This window comes from Crinia signifera, chromosome 1 (genome assembly GCF_055691185.1).
Source record: "Crinia signifera chromosome 1, ASM5569118v1, whole genome shotgun sequence".
In the NCBI taxonomy this organism is placed as follows: Eukaryota; Metazoa; Chordata; class Amphibia; order Anura; family Myobatrachidae; genus Crinia; species Crinia signifera.
The window spans coordinates 427,818,383-427,845,715 of NC_139217.1; the positions used below are offsets into that span (position 1 = coordinate 427,818,383).

Below are 27,333 nucleotides of genomic sequence, written 5' to 3' on the forward strand. Positions count from 1 at the left end.
TTTTTGGCAGTTTTCCAGCATTTCCAAGCAAATGGTCAACTGTCATTAGCTCTCATCCATTACCAGGTTTTTGTTCCAACCAGCCAGATCTGACAATCGATCTGTAGATGTAAAGATGCCACCTTTCGTCCGTGGATAGGATTAGCTTAACCATTTTCGGAAAATTGCATGCACAATTGCATTGTTGGCAGTGTCAACATTGTCAATTTTGACATTCCATACATTCTGGATTCCAACCGTAATCAATTTTTTTTTTTACATTTTGCCCTTCTGCTCCACGGGAGGTTTCTATCCTCCCTGAGCTCACCTTAGGACACCTGCGTTACGGTTTTAATGCAGTTGTTTAACCCTTTGAGTGACAAGTGAATTTGTAAAAATAGGTGTGAAAATCGGCAAGCAAACATTTTAATTCATCATACTGACCTGTAATGTTTACCTTATATAGGAAATCGAATTGTTTTGTACACAATATTTTTTTATTTGAATTTATATAAGAACTGTGAGTGACGCAGGCATTTTTAGCTGATGTTCTACATATATCTCACAGAGATATTGACACTCAAAGGGTTAATAACTATCAATAATTGGTGTTGAGTTGACCTATAATCACATAATACTTTTTTTTGGATGGGGGGTTTAGATTCATATGCCCCAAATAGATAAGTAAATGCTTTGCAGATCACTGCATTCCGGTGGACATAAAGGAATTCTATTATAAGATCCTAATTTTTCTAAATATACATTTGGACCAGTGGGCGCTAACGTCACCTTGCTAGAGTGATTTGTAATATACTGCGCTAATGTATTCTCCAAATAAACTTGAACAGCCCTGTAGATATATATTTTAGCATTGCAGATTTTCCTGATAGCAGGTACTAAGTGTTATACTTCAGTGTGTGGCAATATCTAAATAACTTCACAGTTCTAAGTACTTGTAACTTGTTAGTATGTTAATCCAGCTTTTGAGCGGATGATGGGATATCTCAAGGAAGAACTCCTGGGGAAGGAGCTGATGGAATTGCCAAAAAGTGACAAAAACCGAGCGGATCTGTTAGATACCATCAACACGTGTATCAAAAAGGGAAAGGTAAGGACCAATACGGCTGTATCCCAAAAATGGCAGTGAATATACAGGCATATAAATTGCAACGGAAAAATTCAATTTATTAAACGTATATTATATAATCCTTCAACCAGGAGAGGCTGAAATGTTTTATCTGCCTTCCTCTATTGAAATGTATTGTTAGTGCCCTTTCTGATAATACAGGTTGCGTATCCCTTATCCAAAATGCTCGGGACCGGAAACATTTTGGATAACGGATTATTCCGTATTTCAGAATATTTTTATATTTCAATGATGTATCTTGAGGTATCCTGCATTTATGTTGTACAAACACATGACACTGTACACACAAATATATTTTATTTGTGTATAAAACAAGGTTTCAAAACATGAAACAAATTCTCAGATACTGAATTTGAATTCTAAGCAATCATTTTCTTGCACATATTTAGTGCCAGTTACATATGATGTCCTTAGTAGTGCTGTTATAGATGTCCCCAGTAGTGCCAGTTATATATCATGTCCTTAGTAGTGCTGTTATAGATGTCCCCAGTTATATATCATGTCCTCAATAGTGCTGTTATAGATGTCTCCAATAGTGCCAGTAATATATCATGTCCTCAGTAGTGCTGTTATAGATGTCCCCAGTTATATATCATGTCCTCAGTAGTGCTGTTATGGATGTCCCCTGTAGTGCCAGTTATATATAATGTCCTCAGTAGTGCTGTTATAGATGTCCCCAGTAGTGTCAGTTATATATCATGTCCTCAGTAGTGCTGTTATAGATGTCCCCAGTAGTGCCAATTATATATCATGTCCTCAGTAGTGCTGTTATAGATGTCCCCAGTAGTGCTTTTGGCAACTATTTTTTTCCCACTCTCCGGAATGTTTCGTTTTCGGAATAATTTGGATAACGGATATTTGGATAAGGGATACTCAACCTGTATACATATTGGCTAATTATTATTTTTGGCTGATTTCACATGGCTACTGTATGTGCATCCTAATGTAGGAAGCTGTAATAAATACTAGTCTATAGCATTTAACAGCTATTTCTCTTTATGCTTGAACCCCTCTTACTGAATTTAGTACCCAAACAAAACTGCATTAATTAAGAAAACTAAATATAAAAATTAAAATACTCCGATTGCTCACGACAATTTTGCTTTTCTTTATATGATGAAGGAATGGCAAGGGATTTACTATGCACGACGGAAATCAGGAGACAGCATCCAGCAACATGTGAAAGTCACTCCAGTCATTGGGCAAGGAGGGTGAGTGCAAAACAGCTTAAGCCTGCTTAAATGCTCTCTAACAAAATACAGTACACTGTGTCACCACTAGAGGTAGCTGTTCACTTTATTACAACTGGGCTGTAGGTAAAGAACTCAGACTTTTTTTTAAAGCGGAAATTATTTACAAGGCAATGTATGTTATATGCCCCACTGTATCTCTGACCAGCTCAATTTTTGAAGAGTTCAATGGGGAATTTTTCTCAATCAACTGCCATGCTTGAGACTGGAGTGAAGATTTATTAAGCTCGGTGAAGTGATAAAGTGTCCGGTTTTTATCACCGGCCAATCAGCTCCTGTAATTTTTCAAACCAAGGGCGAGATGCTGCAAACAAAAAATTCCGTAAAAAAAAACATTTTGATACGCAGCAAAGCCCCACCGCCGAGGCTTCGCTGCGGGGGGTTAAGCCAGTTCTAGATGTTGTAACACCATAGAAGCCTATGGGCTTCCCTTTGCATCCCCCGCCGCAGGTGCAATATTTGCCACAATGTGAGGGCCCCCAATGTATTGATCACCTGGGCAACCACTCCACCCACCCCCCTATAATCAGTCTGAAAATCTGCACTGTCCATTGGTTACCTGTTATTCTACCATATTCAATATAAAATACTTTTACTTACACACAAGACCATAAAACAAACTACACCAGCATACATCTCCTAAACCAGGCATGTCCAACGTTGGCCCTCCAGATGTTGTGAAACTACACATCCCAGCATGCTTTGCCACAGTTTCGCTATTAGAGAATGCTAAAACTATGGCAAAGCATGCTGGGATGTGTAGTTTCAAAACATCTGGAGGGCCAACGTTGGACATGCCTGTCCTAAACCAACCTCTTTGCTCTTCCCTATGTCTCTCATACACACACACTCATTATTCACTCCGATTCACAATTGCAGAACTTTTTTCTGGCTGCACCCACTCTGTGGAATGATCTCCCATGCACAATAAGACTCTCCTCCAGTCTCCAAGCTTGCAGTTGTAAAACATTCAAGCGTTCCCTGAAAATTCACCTCTTCATGCAGCTTATCAGATTCCAGAACCACACATAACCTTCATAAACATGTCCTATCCAATTACATCCCTTGTACAGTCCAAACATATCCTTACTTATTTACTGTCTCACTTTCCCATCCTCCTGATCCCTGGAAAACATTGCTGGGGCAATGTATCATTCAGCCCACCAAGAGCTTCTGTGATCTGATGGACCATTTTATAATAGATAACACCCATCCTTTTGTATCATTGCCTATTTCCCTATACCATAGATTGTAAGCTTGTGAGCAGAGACCTTCTATGGTTTTTTGACTGTCTGTAACTACCCAGTTTTTTTTATCACTGTTTCCAATTGTAAAGTGCAACAAAATTTGCTGCACTATATTAGTATTTATTTATACTGTTATTAAGTAAAATAAATATATGTACATATAGTAGTGCTGTATTGTACATCAAGTGTTTTGGCAAATAGTTGAATGTAGGTGGCTAATTGTTCAATATTTATGTTACTAGGAAAATTAGACATTTTGTGTCTATCAAGAAGCTGTGCAGTGCCAGTGACAACAATAAACAGGTACATTCATTATTATTCTCATTAATATTTATTAATACTGCTGCCCATGTTACACCAGCCCCACCTGCAGTGCATATGTTTTTGTCCATGTGAGAGTGAATTTGCTTTTGCGGGTGAACCAGAATAACCTCCTTTGTTTGGAGGCCTTGAGGCAAAGTGAAAAGAATGCCAGGTACTTAGCCATTAGTCTCATTCAGCTGATGTTTTATGAATTTAGTTTTGCTAAACACTTTGATATCTTCCGGTACCGCCATGGGCACCAAAACTGCTCTGACCGGTGGACATCACAAGTAAATTCAGCACTGTCTCAAAATTAATTTAAGCTTTATAGTAATAAGCGTTTCTATTTTATTTACTATCATCTCTTATTATACTTCCAGATCTACAAGATAAATCGAGATGAGAAATACTCAGGAGACAATACGCTAACAGGTTATCTATGATTTCAATGCATTTCTGTTGTAAAGTAATGGGTTCTCATTAAGTAATGTGACATAACTACTAATGTACTTTTACTGTTGCCCTTCAGATTCTAACTCTCACTCATTCAGACATAAGAATAGGAGAAAAGAGTCAGTTGATGTAAGATCTATCACATCGCGGAGCAGTGACGGTAAGGAAAACAATACATTGCAGACATAGCAGTCCATAGAAAGCCATGAGCAGTGTCCGACAGGATATACTGTAATAGCAATAGAAATGTTTTCACTCGCAAAGTATTACAGTATAAAGCTATTTCTATGATGCCATGACTTTTACTATTATGACCTTCTGTCTTATTTTACATCGTACATCAGCAAGTTTACAGAATCACAGATATTCATCGATGGCAAGGATTCATACTATGACTATAGAGGCTCCAATAACCAAGGTAGTTACATTATATAGTAGCTTCTACCTGGGGCCTTGCCTGTGTGTATTTTGTATTTAATGCTGTTGACAATATTACTGTAGATCCTCCCTGTATACAGTATTTGTAGTTTTGGCTGCATTGCTTTGAGGGCAGATATAAAGATCTCTGCTTGTACAGGTCGGGTCTCCCTTATCCGCGTATTCCAAAAACCGAAATATTTTCAGAATATTTAATTTTTTTTTGGGGGGTGCCCTTTTTTCATACTTACCTTGTCCCCCGATGTCCACGGCGGCCTTCAGGATCCTCTTCAGCAGCATCTCCAGTCCCAGGAGTGCATTGCGCTAGTGCGTGGGTGCGCCGGTGACGTCACCGGTGCGCCAATGCACTCGCGCAATGCACCCCTGGGACTGGAGATGCTGCTGAAGAGGAACCTGAAGGCCGCCGTGGACCATCGGGACAAGGTAAGTATGGGGAAAAAAAATATTCCAAAGTCTGGAAAAATCCCTTATCCATTTCGGGTAAGGGATATTCAACCTGCACTGACTTGAGAACAGGCTACATGGTATACAGTTGTCAGGTTCACCCGACTCTATGTAGGCTCTGACTTGTTCATTGTCATAGCAAAGCAGCCATTTATTGTAAGGGAAAGCTACTGGGAATTTGAGAAGTAAATGCATTTCCCCTACTGTAGCTTGTGAATACAGTGCATCTATAACATTTCTTTGAAGAGATTTAACTTGCAGTTGTGTACCAATGCTAAATGTAGGCGGGCTCAAGTTTCTCATCAGTCATATTGGCACACAAGCATTAAAGGTTATAAGATGTGCAGATGAGCCTGATTATTATTTAGGAATTCAGGAGGCCAGTGCACTGCATCTTCTACATTCAGTGACAGCATTTATAGAATTGTAAACTGTCATCTCTCCTGGAAACCTCTCCAATATATAATTAACTTCTCGTTCTTGGATTCAAGGATCACACGTTCACAGAACCATAAGTAATCGCTCATCTTTAAATGGACGCATTGAGATGAAACAAAGTGCAGGCTATTTTGAATAAGTTCCACTGCACAAATAGGTTAAATAATTGTTGTGCCAGCTTGGACCAAACAGACAGACACAACCAGTGGCAGCTCGTTACCTGACTGGCCAGGGCGTTTGCAGCTCTCTCTCTGTAATTTATGAATGACATCACTCGGAGCTGACAGCAATGGGGGCAGGGTTAAGGCCAAGGGGCGGTGCTTAAGCCTGTCACTGCTAAACATGCTGTTTTCTTGGGACTGCACCAGCTGCAGCCCATAAGAGCCAGAAATGTCTTCTGTTAACAGTTGTGTAAACTGCTGTTGGTCTATGCATAAAAACCGGGTTCACTCCAGGATAAATGGCCCACGTGCCTTCCATTGTAATACACAAAAAATATACGTAGAACAGCGAGTTGCACTTTTGGGATCTGTGCAGTGTGAACAAGAGGCAGGGACCCCCTTCCTTTCTACATCAATGATTCAGTTTTATTCTCCCTATTTATATCTATATCTCTGTTTCTACATTGCCATTGAAGGTCATTAACATAATAAATGCAGCCCAGGAGAGCAGTCCGGTGACCGTCGCAGAGGCCCTGGACAGAGTTTTGGAAATACTGAGGACCACAGAGCTGTATTCTCCACAGCTGGGAACCAAAGATGAGGATCCTCACACCAATGACCTTGTAGGGGGTCTGATGACAGTACGTTAAGTTTTTATTCATAAAAAAAAAAATTATAATTCTCCCTTAACCTCTGTTATATATTTACTAACAGATACTGCAATTCCTTAATAATGTTCTCCAGCACATACAGGTACAATAGATAAAAAAATTGTGAACCATTTAAATGAATCTATATTTCCATATAACACAGCATTTCACATAAAAATATACCAAATGCTGTGCACTGCCGAGCTTATTATTGTTGTTATTATTTTTGTCTGATGGCTTACCGTACTGTATGTTAGCAAATGTATGTACCAGAGACCTCTGTATTACTTTTATCATGTAGAATGCATGTCTTTTGCAAGTCCATTGTGGTGCGCTGGAGGATACATGTGTGTTTTTTCATGTTGAAAATGAATACAACTAATTAGTAACACAACAAACTGGATGGTCAAAACAGATACAGTATTCTCCATGCTGTAAAACCAGGGTAATGCAGGGGGGTGACTCGTGCACCTCTATGATGTGAATAGCTGGGTTAAGAGTATTTAAAGAAGCAAACACACCTCTCCTATAGAAAATGGATATATAACCTATATATAGCCAAATTAGACAGCTTATTGCAGCTAAAGTCTAAATTGGTTGCCTGAGTGATGTGGCAATATTTGTGTTGTGTACATTATTTATGGAAACACACTTGAAATGGTTCGGCAAGGCACCCCCTCAGTTTCCGGCCAAGCAGCAGACTAACGACACACACCCCTGAGCCTGAAATAGCTTACAGAGGTACATTGACAACATCGGAGCAACACTGGTTGTTTGTAACTGTAATATTTTTCTTTTTGCAGGATGGTTTACGAAGACTTTCAGGAAATGAATATGTTTTCTCAAAAAGTAAGTTTGGTATCAAGCAATCATTTTAAACAATGATAAATAAGTTATTGTTATCCTTACATGATCCTACTGATACATGAGCCAAAACACTGAGCTTTAAGAGTCAAAGGGCCTGATTCAAATGTTTTCTGGCTCCCCCATGCGCCCCCGTCAGCATTATTAAAATGTTTCTGCCAAAGGGCATCCAAACATCATTGCAGCTCCCTACCCTTGGGGGTGGGGGGCTGAAATGATGAAAAAAATGCACCCGTTTGGGCACGCAAACAAGGCTTTTCCCGTTGCGCCCATTAGTTTGGTGGGGTGTAGGTGCTTTGGGGGCCTTAACTGACCTTAATAGATGTACTCAGCGGACAAAAAAATCATCAATTGCATATGCCATCTCCTGTCACTTTAGATGGGAGATTGGGGGCGATATGACATTTGAATCGGGCCATAAAGTATACTTCAGGACTAGAGCAATTGGTGGACAATGTTTTGTAAATAAGACCCCTTTATTACATGTAATATTTGTTGTTACAGACATGCATCACAGCCATAGTCACCTTTCAGTGCCAATTACCATTAATGACGTTCCACCCCGTATTGCCCAGTTACTGGACAATGAGGATTCCTGGGACTTTAACATATTTGAATTAGAAGCTGTTACACATAAAAGGTAAGTGGTTGGACTATAGCTAAGAAGACTCCTAAAATGACCTGAACATTATATTAGAACCGATGATCTGCCTAAATAAGTATCCAACCCTGGAGTTCAGCAGCTACTTCATCATTTAAAGCAAGATGGTCAGGAGAAACTACTTTCTGCTACAAGCACCTTACACTATGCATTTACATGGTATCCGGACTCATCATAGATTGACTCTAGGTCGACAGTCATAAGGTCCACAGGGTCAAAAGATCGACAGGGTCAAAAGGTTGACATGGAAATGGACGACATAAAAAGGGTCACATGGCACCTGTAGCTCAGCACTTCCTAGACACTGCCCGCTGCACGGTCACAGTTTTGCGTGCACATTCCAAATCATTCTATGGTCGGCGTTTAATTTCGAAGCGTTGCGTGTGGACCAGAATTACCCCCATATGTTGCAACTGCTTCTGGCAATTGTAACCCAATCCACAATAAGCATGAATTTTTTTCCCAATAATAGCCAGGAAAAACACATAGATCCAAGACCTTTTCACAGAACCTATGTGTTTTCATCCGAATCCACATTTTTAAATAGAATAAATTGTCCAATTTTGGGCCCCCCCAAAAAAGAACCCCCTGCTTTTTTTTTTGTAATACAGAGCTTTAGAAAGATTCGGGACCAGTAACCACAGTTCCATTCTGCCCCTTATACTGCATGTAGAGCCCTCTGACCAGGCTGGGCAACTGGAAACCCTCCTGGCGTTGGCCTATGTTTTAGGTTACTGTAATCTGTATTTTTTTTTAAATGGATTCATTATTTTCTTTTCAGGCCATTAGTTTATCTTGGTCTGAAAATATTTGCTTGTCTTGGAGTCTGCGAGTTTTTGAACTGTTCAGAAGCCACGCTGCGATCCTGGCTGCAGATTGTGGAGGTCAACTACCATGCGTCCAACGCCTACCACAACTCCACGCACGCAGCAGATGTCCTGCACGCCACAGCCTATTTCCTGCAGAAGGAGAGCGTGAAGGTAATTACAGTCCCAGCATCATTCTGATAATGATTCCTAGAACGCTAATTGGGTAGGGTGACTTTGCAATGTTCTCCATCTCCCTTCATACTCCTTTCCTGCTGCTCTGTAAGCCCTATCTGCTTTGCCTGGTATTTAATGCTCCTGTTCTTAGGGAAGCCTTGACCAGCTGGACATTGTAGCCGCCCTAATAGCTGCCACAGTGCATGACATAGACCACCCTGGGCGCACCAACTCCTTCCTGTGCAACGCCGGCAGTGAATTAGCTCTCCTGTACAACGACACTGCGGTCTTAGAGAGTCACCACTCCGCACTGGCGTTTCAGCTCACAGCAAAGGACAACAAATGCAATATTTTTAAGAATATGGACCGGTATGTTTCATGGCATGTTTTTGTTTTTTTGTATGAATGAATCTATTTGTATATTTATGCTAGAAACGGGTCAGTGGGGAATGCATTCGCTATGGTATGGAGATAGGGCCGCCATCAGGGGGGGACAGCTGGGCCAGGACAGAAGTGGGGCCTAGGACTGCGGCCTGTCAAGTATAATTTGTCATAAACAAAGTTCACATTTCCATTGAAGCTGAGGGAATCGCCCGGGGATCACCAGTGCTGATTGCCAGTGGGGATCACCGGCTTCAACGCTCATTCCCGGCCTATTCGTGGCACCTGGAATTCAGCACAATGCATTATACAGTTAAGCCCGCCCACCGGCCAATAGGAGTCTGGGGGGCGGGCTTAAGCGTATAATGCTGATTCCCAGGCCGCGGCGATCAGTACTGTGGTCCCCACGGGGTCAGAAAGTGGCATATCTAAAATCTTCTGGGCTAGCCCATGCCAGGAGATTCCAGACATACAGTATTACTTAAAGGGTTAAAGGAGATTGCTTCACATTGGAGATAGATCAACAGGATGGAGCTAAAATACCAATTGTCATTTTTCAAACCCTGCCTGTAACATGGCAGTTAGGGGCTAACTAGCTGGTATTCCGTCCACTATATCTCTTGAAACCTTAGGGCCGCATTTTTCAAATAATATTTGCCAATATTAAGTATCACCCAAATGTACCAAAGGAGGACTGCAGCAGAAATCTGCGATCCCTGCTGCTATCCCCCCTGTACCGCTGCCGACCGCATCCCCCATAGGTTTCTAGGGCAGCAGCAGTTTGCATCCCTGGGCTACCGCCATTCTGAGATGGTGATATCCCATTGTAGCCTATGAGCTACCGACCGCACTGCTGCTGGGGCCAGCGGGGGGGATCAACGCTAACCGCACATGCAGAGACCCCCCCCGACTTCCGGCTCAGCACATCACAGGGACCTGGATCGGAGCCCTGTCACTGCGAGCGGGGGATGATACATCCCAGCGCTAGGATCACATTTTTTCAATGCGATCCTGGGCGGTAACATTCCGCCCGCATCGCATTGTAAATGCCATCCATGATAAATGGGCCCCTTGATGCATAGCAATATTTTTCTCTTCTGTAACAACTTGAGGATTTCATGCTGTATAAAGTTGTTCTACAGCTTATATCATGTTTTTATCTCATTTAGGACCCAGTATCGAACACTTCGACAAGCCATAATTGACATGGTATTAGCCACAGAAATGACCAGGCATTTTGAGCATGTGAACAAGTTTGTAAATAGCATCAACAAACCCATTGCGTCTGAGGAGAGCACTTCCAATGTAAGACTTGGCCAGACATAGCATATCACTGACATAACCTGTTGTCCTCCATGTTGTCACCTAAGTTCTATCAGTCTGCTGAAAGCACAGGAAAAGCATGCTTGTTAGGATGTCTGTTTCAGTATGACCATATGGGTCCCGACAGCCGGAATTCCGACAATCAGTAGACCAACGTCAGAATCCCAACCTCTTAAAAGCCTGATAGTCGGGATCCCAATTTACAGTGGCTATTCTCCCTAACCCGTGGTGAACGCAGCAAGCGATCAGGTCTCAGTCAGATCCTGTGATTGGATAATAAATGCTAGGTCCCCACCACATCATTGTCCAATGGGCTCCAGTTATTCATTTCTTTTTATTCGTTTGTTATCAAATAGACATACAGTAGTTGCAGCCATTGGGTATAGAATATTAAAGGTAATTATTCTCAAAGCTTGTTATATAATGCCTAGCATTATGGATTAGTCCTGGAAGCTAATGAATTTGCAATAGCAATTAAATAAAATGCACAGCTACTGTCACAGTTCTTTTTAATATGTATTGACCACATGTCAACAATGTAATGATGCTCAATAAAGATTATGTTAAAAAAAATAAAAAAAATAATGCACAGCTACTATACAATGGCTGTTCTTTGCATATTCATTAAAATATAGCTGTATGTCTAGTACATTCTGGGTGAGCTTTATCAAACTGTGGAGAGAGAGATAATATACCAGCCTGTATCAGATTAATGTTTAGCACCCAGCATGGGGTACATGCAAGTCCAGTTAGTAATGTTGACAGCTATGGGCATAAGAACAGTGGTATTGATGTCCACATGGGGAAATGTATACCCCTTTCACACTAGCAAGCGCTTGCAAGCCGGGTCGCAAGCTGGGTACAAAATCACGGTTGCGACTTGGCTTGCAAGCACTTTCACACTAGCCGCCCAACCTAGCATAAAGCCGTGAGGGTGATGTAATCGGAAGGTGGGGCCGGGGTGGCGCTGGGAGATGTCAGTGCAATGTACTGGAGCCGGGTTGCATCGACCTGGGTTACCCATTCACACTGCCTCTGGACCCGCTAGCGTACCGCATCCAACCATGGTAAAGACCTGGGTTGAAATCCCGGAACGCTGGACCCTGGACAAACTTTTAGGACTCTTATACATTGACCAATTCCCCCGGTTGTTGCGCATTCATGTGCAATAACCCGGGAAAGATTTGTCAGTTTGAAAGGGGTATTACTAAGATAGGAGTTCTATTTCAGATGGGATGTTTTTATGGGCAACCAATCAGAACCTACTTATTTATTTAGCACCTTCTAGGAGATAATAGGTAGACACTGATTTGGTTGCCCTAGCAACATCCCATCTAAAATAGAACTCCCATCTTTGTAAATTTACCCCATAGTAACATAGTAGGTAAGGTTCAATAAAGACATTCGTCCATCAAGTTCAAGCTGTTTCAACCGTTCTGATCTGCTCCCCGGGATTATACAGATATATGTTTGATAGAACTATACATACATACATACATAGTGTTTGAATTCCTCTATGCTGAGGCTACTCTGTGCTTGTGTTGCAGAGTGAGGGCAGTGACTGTGAGTGCTCCCCCAGCATCAGGAACTCGCCTGAGAACCGTACACTCATCAAGCGCATGATGATCAAATGCGCAGATGTGGCAAACCCATGCCGACCTTTGGATTTGTGCATCGAGTGGGCCGGAAGGATCTCTGAGGAGTATTTTGCTCAGGTATATTATCTCACATTCTCGGTAGGCTAATTCACGTGTGTGGATATATAGAGTTCATTCTAGCACCCTGCACCTTTCAAAACTCATGCAGTTCCTCTTTCCTGCCTGGGGTGTCACTCTCTGCTGCGGTGCTTCTAGCGCAGTGTGGTCTGATTCTCAGCACTGATATACAGAGCACGCTGTGCTAGAAACACTACCGCAGAGAGTGACAACTAGATTGTACTTTCCCAGTATATGTGGTTAAAAGTAAATGTGCTTTAAACCCATATGAAAGATCTTTGGAATCTGAAATCTAAAATTCTATTTTCAAATCACAATCCGTAAAGACTTAGCCGCTGGGCTGCTGTGTGCAGAATTGAATTCACATAAATGATTGCATTTGTTTTGCAGACTGATGAAGAGAAGAGACAAGGGTTGCCCGTAGTGATGCCAGTATTTGACCGGAACACCTGTAGCATACCTAAATCTCAGATATCCTTCATAGACTATTTTATCACAGATATGTTTGACGCATGGGATGGTAAGAGTTTATGTGCAGGCATTTACTGTTTAGGAAAGTAGGAATAAGTTTGGTTTTAAAGAGGATTATACAGTATACGTATTTGTAAATGTCATAGACACTGCATCTGTAACACAATTTCCTACCTTCCCGAAAGCTAAGGGATGCTCCAGATTTTTGGGGCAGTCCCCCACAGCCCCATGTGGGAGAGTCCCCTACCCTTACAGGACGTAAGGGTAGGGGACTCTCACACATCCTGCTTGGTTTCATGTGAAACTGCCGGGTTAAAGATGATAAAAGCAAGGAAATCCCTGTAATACAGTGAAAAAGGGTGGGGCTTACGTCAGAATTACGTCATTTGGCCCGCCCCTACCCATGAACCCACGAATAGCAGGCAGCTTATGATCACTGAGCTCTAGAGTATCAGCATTTTGTTGATGGCAACCCTAGGTAGAAAGTTATTTATTGATACATTTGGAGAAAATATTAAATTAAGTAAATTGAGCCTCCCTGTCACCCTTAGGGTCAGTCATGTGGGGGTGCACAGTTGTGCTTCTGATTGTCCACATAAATAATTTGATTTGGTCCTAGACCACCAACCTAAGGCACCCCTGCAAGAGCCTTGCGGCACAAAAGTAATTTTTCATTGAGTTTTAAGTCCTGGAAACATGACATTGATTAAGATTGATTCCCAGCTGTTAAAAATGGATAAATATTGATGGAAATTGAGCTTTAGTAAATATTCCCCTAAGCGTCTACAATTTAAAAAAAATAATTTAAATGTACATGTTGCCCATAGCAACCTATCAGATTCGAACTAAAGTCAGCAGTTTGTAAGAGCGCTGTTTTTGTAAACCAACTTTGACTGGTCGATGAGTAGAACGCTCACATTCGCCAGCATTCCTCCATAATGACATTTCCTTGTTTCTTTCTCAGCTTTCGCACATTTGCCCAACCTCATACAGCACTTGACTGAAAACCACAAGTATTGGAAATCATTAGATGAGGTAAAGTGTAAGAGTCTCAGGTGCTCAACAGACTGCAGCCAATAAAAGACTATCCGTGACCTCTTGACCTACTTGCACTGTGAAATTTGGACTGGTGGCGTCATTCGGAATAAGGGAAAGATATGGTCTGAACTGTTGACAGAAAACTTATCAAAGTCGGCTGGATGCAATTTGAAGGCATGGATATACATCCAACTACAAAAGGGAACTGCCAACAGACAAAGGCAGCTTTGCTTTGACTTCTAGCTACAAACGAGATTTTACACCAGACAGACACCAATATTCCCATGTAAACTGCTGTTCCGATAACGTTTTCACCATTTATCATTACTTGGGATTGCAGAATTGCATATTCAGTTTTTATTGTTTTGTAACTTTTAAAGTACTTTAGATTGGATAATACCTTTGACTATATCATTGGGAAATTTTCAAAGAGGACTATTGTACATAATGTATATATTGTGTGGGGAAAGGGAGCGTGAAAAACATTTCCCTTTCTAAATTGCTATGTGAATAGGGCTACATTCTAGGGTGTAACAGTCAGTGACTCAGGAGTTCCACGTATGTACACTGACTTGCTATAGTATGTTGTATGCTTGCTCCTACTGACATGTTGCTACGTTTCCTTTTTGCATTAATGATTGAATTGAGGTGTTTGTATCTTCATTATGGAGTTCTAGAACAAGGTCCAGTAGAGTTACTAAATCTACAGTAAGGAGTAATGGTGGATTTTACCTATGGGCTGTAGGACTGCGTTCCCCCAGATAAAATACGCCACCCAGCTTAGTGTCGGTGAAGACAGATGCAGTCTGTGAGTCTGCACTGGCTTCACTGTGACTGGCAGTGACTTTCTATTGGAAGTCCTACCTGTCAGTCACAGAAACACAAGGCAGTCCCTTTGGGGGGTGTTCCCTACCTCCAGGACTGCCAGTCCCAGCTGCTATAAAGAGAGAGCTGGCTTCCAGTAGGAAGCCACTCCCTGCCTCATAGTGCATCCCAATCCGGCTTCTATGGGCTGTAGTCGGTGCAGTCCATAGAAGCGGAGGGTTTGCGCATGTGCAGTCATACCGCAGTGAACCTGCTGGATCCATTGCACAGGTGCTGGGACCCTGGGCTGACGGCTGTCTCATCTACAGGCATGGGGGTAGCAGCAACGTAAGTAGGAGCCACTACTGGTAATAAGTTTGCTGTGGTTAGGCTACAGTTTTAGAGGTACTAATGATTTGCTGCACTCTCTAGCAAAGAACTCCAAGAAGTTTATAGAAGTGGAGATGTTGCCATTAACAACCAGTCTAGCTATTATCTTCTAGAAGGTGATAGATAAATACGTAGAATCTAAATTTTTTCCACATGGGGAAATATAGTAAATCAGTTACCAACCCGTCAAAGTGATGGAACATCAGGGATGTGGATGTGTGGGGCCGAACAGCAAAACATTTGAATTGCTTAGTCGGGGAGCCATTAAGTTCAACACTTTCATTCCCCCCATAGAGGTGAGGAGCAGCGTTAGCCTTTTATTAAATAGAATGTACCCCATGGAGTGCTGGTGGTCGTTATAACACAAACTATTATCTGTTTACTAATTAGGGCAAGAAATCTTCCCACAATATTAATAGGTTATGGCAAGAGAATTTCATTTGTATCTAATTTACTAATTATTGGGGGGTACAGAGTTCCCCCAAAACATAATCTGCCATTGCAACACATATGTGTAGATCTATAGAGATGTGGCTGAAGAACAAATAGGGGCAAGTACAGTATAGCGGTATACGTATTTTATTTACATTAAAAATGGTTTCTTTTTCTATCAAAAGGCAACAAAATGGCCGCCAAACCATTATGTCACCGTGACGTCATGGAGATCTATTGAAACCCTATAGGATATTTTCTGCAGGGAATGAGATAATATTCTTACCTATTATAGATGAAATGTGTATGCCACCCTACGGTGTGGTTTTATATTTGGAGGACACGTAATCTGTATCCAGTGATAAAAGGGCTAAATATTCACTACTTTTCCACCCAAAACAAACTCTTAACATGGGAAAAGTTTGTACAGGTTTCTATCTTCCTCTTATTATTTATTTGCGCTGACACACAATAAAGGTGTGCGCTAATGCAGAGTGAGTAGTGCGCCTGTCGCGTAGTGTATCTTACGTGATGTGCACTGAAAATGAGTACATGCCACGACGCAGGGCACCACATACCAGAAGATGCCTGGAGCAGGGGAATGGACATGGGGTGGAGCGTTCTTACATTCGCTAAGCTCATGCAGACCAACAAAGCCAGTGCATGTACATTAACGTAGGGAACATAGGGCCTGGGGCGTGCTCAGCCGCACCCTATTATCGGACCTGGTCTATGGGGCGGGCATATATGTGGCATTGTGACGGTTTTCTGGGGCACTTTCCGTTTGCTTCAGCTATGCACAATTTGCTGCTATCTCTGCATTAGCTGTCTCTAGTTCACTGAGCCATGATGCCCTATATGTGGGAGGTCCATTGGCTTGTCTTCTCAGGATAACCCCAGGCGTTTCTCTCTGTTTACAGTACAGACTGTAAAATTGATTATTATTTTTTTATTGCAAAAGCAAAGCAGGGCACATTTATATGTTATTATGGCGTGTTGGAAGGATTATGTAATGTACCCAGGGGCAGAGTTATTAAGCCTGGAAAAGTGATAAAGTGGCAGTGATAATGCACCAGCCAATCAGCTCCTAACTATCAAGGTACACACCAGGTTTCAAAAATGGCAGTTAGTAGCTGACTGGCTGCATACCTCCCAGCCCGACCCATTCCAGGTTTGATAAGAAAGGGGTTTCACCACAGGTAATGGCAATTATACATTGAGGTAAGCCCAGGAACGGAGCATTGTGTCCCCCCTGGAGAGGGTCATGTTGGGGGTATGTGGCTGCTATGTTATCACTGGCCACTTTACCACTTCACCAAGTTGAATAAATCTGCCCCGCAGGCTGGTGAAGAGATGGGCGGCCTCTATAGGGGCCCGGGAATGCAGAGGCGGTGATGCCTTGAGCATAGCCCACAGTGTACACCAGGGATGCATGGTATGGCCTAATAGCAAAACTGTAGCAGGGCATGCTGAGAGGTGTAACTCAACAACAGCTGGGCGGCCAAAGCTTCCCCCTACCTGGTGTCCAGGACTGTGAGCAGGTTTACAACAAGCCAGAGAAAAGAAACAAATGCTGCAGTAAAGCCTGCTTATACTGCACACCCACTTCTCCTCTGTATTGAAGTCATTTAGAACATGTAATGCCCAATGGAAGCATTGCACTACAGATCCAGCCTGACGGCCCAAAGAACATTTCATGTCATCTGTATGTAAATCAGATTACTGTATAGTATCATAAAGCACAGACGTTACACGTTATTCCTGTTACATATGTACAAATGATAAACAAGCCTTACATGGAGCACGACTCGCACAGCTTGGTGACTTGTATTTGTGCACCAGCACAGGTATTGGAGAACCATGACTGCAGGGACGCTTGTCCCCAATTTGTATATTTCTACAGCTGTAAGCCTGTATTGTACATTGGCCCTTATTCAGATCTGATCGCAGTACAATTATGTTCTCAAAATGGACAAAACCATGTGCGCTGCAGGTGGGGCAGATGTAACATGTATAGAGAGAGTTAGATTTGGGGGGAGTTATTTTGTTTCTGTGCTGGATAAATACTGTCTGCATTATTTTTACACTGCACTTTAGATTTCAGTTTCAACACACCCCACCCAAGTGTAACTCTCTCTGCACATGTTAGATCTGCCCCACCTGCAGTGCACATGGTTTTGCCCATTTTTAAAAACAAATTTGTACTGCGATCAGATCTGAATAAGGGCCAATGTTCCTACATGGAGCTGTGGGAAACCATTAATATCCCTCCTTGTTCAACAGAGAGGGGAGAGTGCACTCATTGATGACGGACATTAATTTGTAAGGGGTTCAGTGGAAATGATTTGTCTGATTAGTAATGTTCCACGGATAGTTTCTGAGAACACGTCTGCACGTGGAAACACAACAGGAGACAGGTGGCGTTTCCAGTACTCGTTAATCAGTGTTCATAAACACAGCTGCAAGATTGACCTACAATGTTGGAATACTTTAAATAACATTTGGTTAATGGAGTTACATACAAGCTGTAAAATGTTCTATGTGTACAGTGTAAATATGTATTCTGTAAAATAATATGAAAGGTAGAATCAGCCATATATTATTACATTAAAGAATGCCTAGCTTAAAATGCCTTTTGGGCACAAAGAAATATTTTTGTACATTGCATATTTTCACAATGTTAATGCAAAACACCCATGCCGATTTTCCCAAAAGGGCTGTACAGAGGCACAGATATTATGCAGGGGCTTAACTAGATAGCACCCATAGCAAAAGTTTGTAAGGGCCCCCTATTTAGCAACTGCCGGTGATAAATGTATGTAAAACATATTACTTCTACAGTAAAGATGGGCCCCCTTTAGCTCTGGGCCCCATAGCAGCTGCACCCCTTGCACCTATGGTAGTTACGCCCTTGATATTATGTGTATCTTGGGATCCATAAATCCAGTGGCAACATTATTGGGGATCAGTGAAGATATTAACTATTCACCATGATAAAGTTGCTTACCCCCCAACATGACCCAATCCAGGAGGGACAACATGCTCTGCTGCTGGGCTTCCCTTATAATCTATGATTGCCATCACCTGTGGAGAAACATCTTTCTCATCAATTCACTAGTTCCGCTCAGGTGCCGGCAATCATGCATTACCAGGGAAGTCCAGAGACAGAATTGTGTCCCTCCTGGTACGGGACAGCATATGGTTGTTCAGGGAGCACAATGGCCCTTTCTGACACACAAATAAAGGGTAGCTAAATGAACGAAACATCTCTTTTAGTGCGTCTTGAGGGTTTGGTATGGTGACATGTGCAGTCAGTACAACAAATTTAGCATATACCTGATATCTTTAATGTCAGTGGCTTGTGCCAGGATCTTCTCCATCCCCTTTCACAGCTCCATCTCATCTACTGAGCATGTTCAAGGATCCAGTGAGTGAGCACAAAGCCGTCATCAACTAAAAGCCTAAACAGGACATAATACTAATACAGTATGTGATGGTAGAAACAAGGAACACAATATCAATAGAACACTGTTCATTCATTGGGGGGGGGGGGGGGGGGTGTAACTTGTGGAGAAATTGCTTTGCTCAGCCACTTGCCAATCTCAGAGGGGACCCCTGCCCCAGTGCCTGCCATACATTGCTGATAGGGCAGCCTGGCAGAACCCCCACTCGATGGCTGCAGAGACCACAGAGGAAATGTAAATCTTCAGCCTTACAGTGCACACCCAGCGATTACCTGATATACCGGGCACCAATTTTTAACAAAAGACAATTCAATATTAATGTGTTAAAAAAAATGTATTGGTTAAATTTAAATTAATGTTCTTGGCCTAATTCAGTGGTTCCCAAGCTTTTTTTATCTCCCGTACCCCTTGATTAGGCTTTTCATTGATGAGTACCCCCTCCTCTCAATTTAAAATATAGACAGTGCTTAAGAGTGGAATGAGCGGTATGCGTATCCTTATGCGTGTCCTTATATTCAGCAGTAGCGGACAGGAATCGTGCCCTTCCGTGTCTGGCCGCTGGTTGTGTATTATCTCCAGGGTTCCCACTTAGGGCCTTATTCTAGTTCACTCTTTCTGACAAAATCCTTCTTAGATGGACAAAACCATGTGCACTGCGGGTGGGGCAGATGTAACTTGTGCAGAGAGAATTAGATTTGGGTGGGGTTTTACTTCAAAGTGAGATCCATATTGCAGTGTAAAAATAAAGCAGTCAGTATTTACCTGGCACAGAAACAAAATAACTCACCTAAATCTATTTCTCTCAGCACATTTTGCATCTGCCCCCCTGCAGTGCACATGGTTTTGTCCATCTAAGAAGGATTTTGTCAGAAAGAGTGAACTAGAATAAGGCCCTTACACCTGTAGGATTAATGCTGCTGCTTCTTCCACCCGTGTCAGTGCAGGGCAGATGATTGCTGATATCTGAGGGCAGCATGGGTAGCTCCCAGTGAATTGCTGGTCAGGCTAAAAGCACAATGAGACGCTGAAGACAGAACCATAAGTGACAGAACATGGTTCTTGTCCATAGCAATAAGTCTTCTTCTTCTGCCATCAAAATACTTTTTTTCATCTTCCGCCATTACCAATATTATTTTCAAGTACCCCCAACTGGTCTGCAGAGTACCCCTAGGGGTACTAGTACCCCAGGTTGGGAACCACTGCTCTAATTCAATCATTATTTCAATTTATGAGGTTTTTTTTTGGGGGGGGGGGGGGGGGGGGAATTAACCAGTTAAATAGTTAAAGGATACAAAGGGATCAATCCTTTTAGCTGCAATTACCTTGCGGGAGTGCATCATCGCTGTAACACTTTATGGCGGTCTGACTTCACCACCCACTAGAGACACAAGCAATTTTGAGCAAATTTGTGTTTATTTCAGCCTCAAAGGGTGTGAGATTGGGTGCTGTTGCTGGCGTTGTAACACTGTGGCAATGGCACATTGCACCTATTAGGATTGACCCCATAGGGGGAAATTTACTAAGGCGAATACGCCTGAAATAGGTGTATTTGTAGGCAGTTGTATGGAAATTCAATATATATAGTATCGGAGATTCCTGCTGCTTCCCTCCTTGATACACAACGGGTGTTTTCAGGAAATTAGCCTCAAAAACGTAATGGTAAATGGGCAACATAATGCCTTGTAATATGCCCCAACAAATACGTATCTGCTATAATTATACATCTTTTGCCCATCTGTATGGAATGAGTGTAGACACAGAATTTTCCAGCATGTAAGAACCACTTGGCTAATCTTATCTGCCCATGTACACACTTACACAAGATAGTATATTTTTATAAGACACCGGAGTACCCAGAGGAAACCCACCCAAACACAAGGAGAATATACAAACTCCACACAGTTAGGGCCATGGTGGGAACCAAACCCATGACCTCTGTAATGTGAGGCAATAATGCCAATCATTAGATAATCCGTACTGGACACAATGAAGATGAACTATTATCTGTTAAACACTCAATGATGGACGATATGTATACAAAGCAGGAAAAGCCAGAATAAGCTCTTCAGAACTGAGTAATAATAAACCAAATAAAAGGCAGTTTCTGTTTCCTTGTGTTTATTTTATTTGTAGTTTTTATTTCTCCTAGTATATATATATGCTGCCTCTTCCACTTATCTCTCAGCTGCTATTGGTTATGTAGTGTACACACAATGCAATTCTGACTAACTTTCTATTTGATTTGGACTATATAGTCAAAATCGAATAGATAGCGAAGGTTTTCAGCTGTATTCGATGCCGATTCACTCCCAATGCTCGCCCCCATTGTAGGGCATCTATTTATTATGCACTGTCCCTTGAGGTAGAATATTATACCACCTAAAAAATACCAATAATAGGTATTGGTAAAGTAGTATTCAGTTTAGCAGATCAGAACCAACATTTAAAGGTACAGCAGCATTTGGGGAAGCCTGAAGTTGCGATGACCTGGAAATCTGTTGGACAACCTGTGCGATCTTACAAGGCTCAAGATGAGAGAACGACGAATTGGAATTTTAGTGGGTTCTGGGTAAAACAGTGAGAGGAGTTGTATCGGGTATGGGCCATTGGGTTGACATACATTCGATCGACCACTGAAGGTCATAGGTCGACACCTGAAATAGCAGTATGACCTTTATTGTGTCTAACCGTATACCGTTGTGTTATCATCCAAGAAGCGAGTAAACGTCTGTGGCGGAAGTTACTGTGAGTGTAACTGTGATGTAGGCTCTGGGGGACAGGTGCTTGGGAAAGGGGAACGCTGAAGAACTGCATCATAGATTCCATTGAGTTTGTTCTTGTTTCATAGTATTAGGATGGTGGCAATGTGTACAATTTAGCATTTCCTAATAAAGGACGCTGGGCACACTTGGCTGTTCTAGTCTCACTGTGGTCTGGGTGCAGGAATGCGCCTTATTATGCAAGGAGACCAAAGGTGAGATTTATATGTAAGTGAGCAGATATTGTGTATGTTGGACAGTCTCCGAACTTCTTTCCTAGTGCAAAAAAAATCGTCTGTAAATGTTCTCCAACTATGTGCACGTTATATGGGAAGACACTTTATTCCTCCATCGACAAATAGCAGCGCACAAAAAGAAAAAAGGAGGGGAACGGTCAGCAGATCTGGCCATGAATGTTAAGGCCCCCATACACTAGTCCCCCTTGTCCTACGGACAAGTCGGACCATTTTGCCCTTGAGAGCCCCCAGTTTGCTCCCCGGGAGGCTCCCTTGCAATTTGTCACTTGATGTGTGATTTATTGCACGTAATCCCTGGGAAGTTGCTGCAGCGGGGTCCGGGCAGCGGCGGCTGTAAAGCGGTATCCAGGCAGCAGGGATCCGGGCAGCAGCGGCTGGGAGCTTGTAGCGCTATTTGCCGGCCGGCAGGGCGGGAATCGCTGCTGAATTTGAAAACATACTTTGAAATCTCTCAGCCAATCAGCATCCACCCATTCTTTTCAAAGTATGTTTTAAAATTCAGTGGCACTTCCCGCCCCGCCATCCAGCAAATAGCGTCACAAGTTCTCAGATCCCTGCTGCCTGGACCCCACTGCTGCACATAGGTGTGTGCCAGTGGTGGAGCACTCCTGGCACACACCCAGGGATCGGACTGACATATCGCGTGTGCTAAAAAGTACCCGCGATGTGCCACTGATGGGTCTGATCCAATAGATTTAATGTGCAGCCCGTCCAACCTCCCCACTCTGACCCCATGTGCACGAGATCGGGTCAGAGGGGATGTCAAACACATCCGATTTGGGCCAATTGCTCATCCTGATCCGTCTGGTCCAAATTGGACAAGTGTATGAGTCTCAATATGTTGGGATTTATATAGATGTGTCATTGTTCATCTTGCGGCAAACATGACTGGTTTGCTGCGAACACAGAGGTCCGTGGGGGTGTGCGATTACTGCAAAATACAACAATGATTCATAGGCTGCCATGGTGCATACGCTCCCACGAACTGGCCGCAGCTAGTTGCAACTGCAATACGGCTGCTCGTGGGTTAGAGGACAGCGCTCACATGTGTAAGTCCCAGTGATTTTCTGTTGAGTTTGGTTTGCAAATTGCTGGTGACATGGGGGCAGACAAGACAAGCGGCTGGTAGTGTGATGGGTGTGTAAAATTGCTGGTGACATGGGGGCAGACAAGACAAGCGGCTGGTAGTGTGATGGGTGTGTAAAATTGCTGGTGACATGGGGGCAGACAAGACAAGCGGCTGGTAGTGTGATGGGTGTGTAAAATTGCTGGTGACAAGGGGGCAGACAAGACAAGCGGCTGGTAGTGTGATGGGTGTGTAAAATTGCTGGTGACATGGGGGCAGACAAGACAAGCGGCTGGTAGTGTGATGGGTGTGTAAAAGGCAGACATTGCACTGTCCGCAGCTTTGCAGTCTTTGGTTTCCAACAAATAAACAGGATAGTGAATTCTATATCATTGCATAAAAAAAAAGCATTGAAATAATTACACAAATTTTCAGTAAAAAAAAAAAAACAATGTTTAATTCAGGCAATGAACAAAATACAATTTTCAATGGAAAACATGAAATTGTGAAAAACCCAAAGTTATTTTAGACACCATTCTACAATAGAATACTATAAACAGATATTGTTTTCTGTGGATCTTTTCTGTCTTACATAAGAACCACAGACCAAATTTAATGGCACATACAGCGGTACATGTAAACTTGAATGTTTTAAAATAAAAAATAATAAAGTACATATACTTATTTCCCATTACAAAATGAATTATATATATATATATATATCAAATTTCATTTTAAATACATTTGTGTAACGCCAGTGATAAACATTTTGGCTTGTGGAAATTTAAAACAGAATTTTTAATTAAGTGATATTGTCAAAAAAGAACGGTCTAGGAAGACCACGCAATTAGGATGAAGAGGGCAGAGACTATGGGCTGCATTCAATGTGGACGACGAGGGGGTTGAATGGGGAGGATTGCCGAAAACAAGCCACCCTCGCCGTTTAACCCCCGCGCCGGCCGATCACCCTTTTCAACGGCAAGGTTCGCTGCTAATGCAGTAAGTCGGCTGTATTTAGTTGCGAGCCTCGCTGTTTTGGTGGCCGCACACGCCGTTTCCACGTCGCTGTAATAACCCAGTGAGGTGGAAATGGCGTGTGAAGGGGGGTTAGTTGAATACTGACCGGCGAGCTGTGACGGCGAGCTATCGGTAGTGCTCGCCATCACAGCTCGCAAAAGAGCATTGAATACTACCCTATTTGGTGCACCCTCTGTACTTCAGGGGCTGGAGGCAGACGCTAAGAGTAGAAATGCGTGGTTTTAAATTGTTCACTGGTAAGAGTGTAACGGTCACAGCTGGCCACAAGATGGTGCAAATACACCAATATATAGGGATAAGGTCATTTTGTCTACAGCATGATGGTCGACAAGCATTAGGTCGACATGCTGTAAGGTCAACATGGGACTGGGTCGACATGGGTCTAGGTCGACATGGGACTGGGTCGACATGGGACTGGGTCGACATGGGACTGGGTCGACATTGCTTTAGGTCTACCTTGCTTTAGGTCGACATGGGTTAGGTCAACATGAGCAAGGTCGACAGTCAAAATGTGGACATTTTTTTTTACTGTTTTTGGAGCATTGGTATTTCATGCCCTACCACCATCCACTAGGGCGTGGAGGGAGAATAAAATAGTGTTCAGAGCGCAGCTTGGCACCGTGCCCGAAGCATGGTGAGCGCAGTGAGGCACCGTGCCCGAAGCATGGTGAGCGCAGTGAGGCACCGTGCCCGAAGCATGGTGAGCGCAGCTTGGCACCATGCCCGAAGCATGGTGAGCGCAGCGAGGCACCGTGCCCGAAGCATGGTGAGCGCAGCGAGGCACCGTGCCCGAAGCATGGTGAGCGCAGCGAGGCACCGTGCCCGAAGCATGGTGAGCGCAGTGAGGCACCGTGCCCGAAGCATGGTGAGCGCAGTGAGGCACCGTGCCCGAAGCATGGTGAGCGCAGTGAGGCACCGTGCCCGAAGCATGGTGAGCGCAGTGAGGCACCGTGCCCGAAGCATGGTGAGCGCAGTGAGGCACCGTGCCCGAAGCATGGTGAGCGCAGTGAGGCACCGTGCCCGAAGCATGGTGAGCGCAGTGAGCCATGCGAGGGGACGCGGTGCTACGTTTCAGTGTCCATGTCGACGTGACATGTGCCGACATGCAGAATTTCATGCCCTATCCAAAGCATTGCGAGCCATGCAAGGAGACGCAGTGCTACGTTTCAGTGCCCGTGTCGACATTTGGCTGATAAAAAAACCAGTGAAAACCCCATGTCGACCTTTTCACTGTCGACCTTGCCCATGTTGACCTAATGCTTGTGTCGACCTTATGACCTGTAGAACTAACCCATGTCAACCTAGACACATGTTGACCTAAGCCCATATCAACCTAATCCTTGTCGACCAACTTGTTGTAGACCAAATGACCAACACCCTATATAGATAGGAAGAGACTGATGCTGCAGTCTGTAAGTGATCACATTCCATTCAAGTATAAACATGCAAATTCTACATTTCCTTAGCAAGGTAGGACAAATGATCATAATTGGCTTAAAAAATAACTGACAATTATTCCACAGCTCATTAATTATTCAATCAAGCGTTGAACATAATAAAAAGCAAACAAACCATAATAAGAACTAGTGCAAATGAGTCTCTGAACAAGAAATACTGCTACACCTGTGACCAAGCAGCCCAAATATTTCTGCATAGGAAAAATGGGTAATAATAATGGACTGTATTGCACAGGATGCCACCGGAAAACATATATAGATAGACGGGTCTATTAAATGAGTATGGCTTCACATTAAACCAGGGATTCCCCACCTCGGGCCTCAAGCCACGGTACAGGCTAGGATTATCTGGCTGAGCCGCACATTATCGGCGTACTGCGTGTATTTAGTGACTGATCTTATAATACTGATCATGTTCGTCTGACGCAATATCTTCTAAGCTGAAAGTTAGTCATGGATATTTCCCGTTCCTTCATCTGGAAAGGAATAGGGAATGTCTTCCCGTGGCCAATACATGGTCAGAGATCTCACAGTGTATGGCCACAATATCTACAGTGTCCGAAGCGGACAAATAAAATACCAGTCATTCTGACAGGTATTGCCCATGTATGCCCAGCATAACCGTCCAGGATTTAAGGATATTAATACTTATTTTCATTGAACCATCTGTGCTCAGGGGGTATCACTAAAGTCAGGACTGTTATACCCGTTTCACATCGCAACTTATTACCGGGTACCTAAGGTGCCCATACATGCACCGAATTCCCGGTACTTTTTGTGCTAAATCGCATTGCATCGCATTGCATGCGTTGTGCATGCGGTGTGCGTGCGTGCGTGCGATGCAATGCGATCAAAAGACAGTACAAAAAGTATGTGCAGCACAATGGGTTAAACGGGTCGAGCAACCTGTTTCCCGTTCACACTATTAATTCACACAGTATTAGGGTGCCTTGAGGATGAAGGTTGGGAAACACTACATTACACGATATGACAGACGCTTTCTACAGAGCTGGTCTATGAATATAACTGTATCCAATAAAATGACATCTAAAAGCCAATACAGATAATCCATTTAACATCTTTTGTAGCGTCATCTAAAATGTTCTCATTTGCAATACTATTAGCACAGTGTCACAGTAGGCAAATCACTGTATGTAAAAAGCAGCCGTGACTTCTCATTCATCTGAGACCTTTCCCATTCATTCCACATTGTAGAACTATAGCTGCCACAGCAACAAATGACCAGAGGGCAGAATTTAAGAAATATAAAATAAATATCTGTAAGCACATAAAATTATTCAGCAAGCATCGTCAGTTTTGTGTTAGTAGATTGTTCATTAAAAAAAAAAGAGAAAAACCATTAACATAAAAACAAGCTTTGTAATGTGTCAGCTTTGTTCAGTATCTCTGGACACAGTTTATTGTACAGTATTATTTTGACCAGATTACCATGCGGAGCATTTGTCTCAGTGCAGAGAGAATCGTGGCTGTAAATCACCATTTTGTTCCATCTTTTGAAAAAGCATCAGGCTGCGCAGTCTGGATTCTCGTTTCCCCTCTTTCCATATGATTATGAGGTGGTCAGCGGAACACGTTACTAGACCATGATCTTGAAAATACAGAAACATCTGTAAAAGAAAAAAAAACAGAGAAAACATGTACATGTTTCACGTTTGCTATGTTGAAAAACTGTACAGTTGGTACAGTGTGGCTGAAGGTT

The 27,333-nt window shown here is 42.9% G+C and overlaps 2 protein-coding genes across 4 annotated transcripts in view; one reads left to right on the forward strand and one right to left on the reverse strand.

Annotated features, from left to right (window-relative positions):
• Nucleotides 1–18,222, forward strand: part of PDE8B (phosphodiesterase 8B) — a 180,060-nt gene extending 161,838 nt beyond the window's left edge. For all 3 annotated transcript variants that reach the window (XM_083152146.1, XM_083152142.1, XM_083152137.1), the window contains exons 8-22: nucleotides 947–1,087; nucleotides 2,249–2,337; nucleotides 3,866–3,926; nucleotides 4,307–4,358; nucleotides 4,456–4,539; nucleotides 4,724–4,797; nucleotides 6,337–6,501; nucleotides 7,314–7,359; nucleotides 7,879–8,014; nucleotides 8,817–9,015; nucleotides 9,170–9,387; nucleotides 10,569–10,704; nucleotides 12,270–12,437; nucleotides 12,828–12,957; nucleotides 13,873–18,222. In XM_083152146.1, the coding sequence (XP_083008272.1) occupies nucleotides 947–1,087; nucleotides 2,249–2,337; nucleotides 3,866–3,926; nucleotides 4,307–4,358; nucleotides 4,456–4,539; nucleotides 4,724–4,797; nucleotides 6,337–6,501; nucleotides 7,314–7,359; nucleotides 7,879–8,014; nucleotides 8,817–9,015; nucleotides 9,170–9,387; nucleotides 10,569–10,704; nucleotides 12,270–12,437; nucleotides 12,828–12,957; nucleotides 13,873–13,988 (1,815 nt within the window). In that variant the 3' untranslated portion in view covers nucleotides 13,989–18,222. The remainder of the gene's footprint in view (nucleotides 1–946; nucleotides 1,088–2,248; nucleotides 2,338–3,865; nucleotides 3,927–4,306; nucleotides 4,359–4,455; nucleotides 4,540–4,723; nucleotides 4,798–6,336; nucleotides 6,502–7,313; nucleotides 7,360–7,878; nucleotides 8,015–8,816; nucleotides 9,016–9,169; nucleotides 9,388–10,568; nucleotides 10,705–12,269; nucleotides 12,438–12,827; nucleotides 12,958–13,872) is intronic.
• A 5,333-nt stretch (nucleotides 18,223–23,555) lies between these two features.
• Nucleotides 23,556–27,333, reverse strand: part of WDR41 (WD repeat domain 41) — a 36,257-nt gene continuing 32,479 nt past the window's right edge. The window contains exon 13 of the mRNA XM_083152152.1: nucleotides 23,556–27,241. Coding sequence (XP_083008278.1) covers nucleotides 27,080–27,241 — 162 coding nt within the window. The 3' untranslated portion in view covers nucleotides 23,556–27,079. The remainder of the gene's footprint in view (nucleotides 27,242–27,333) is intronic.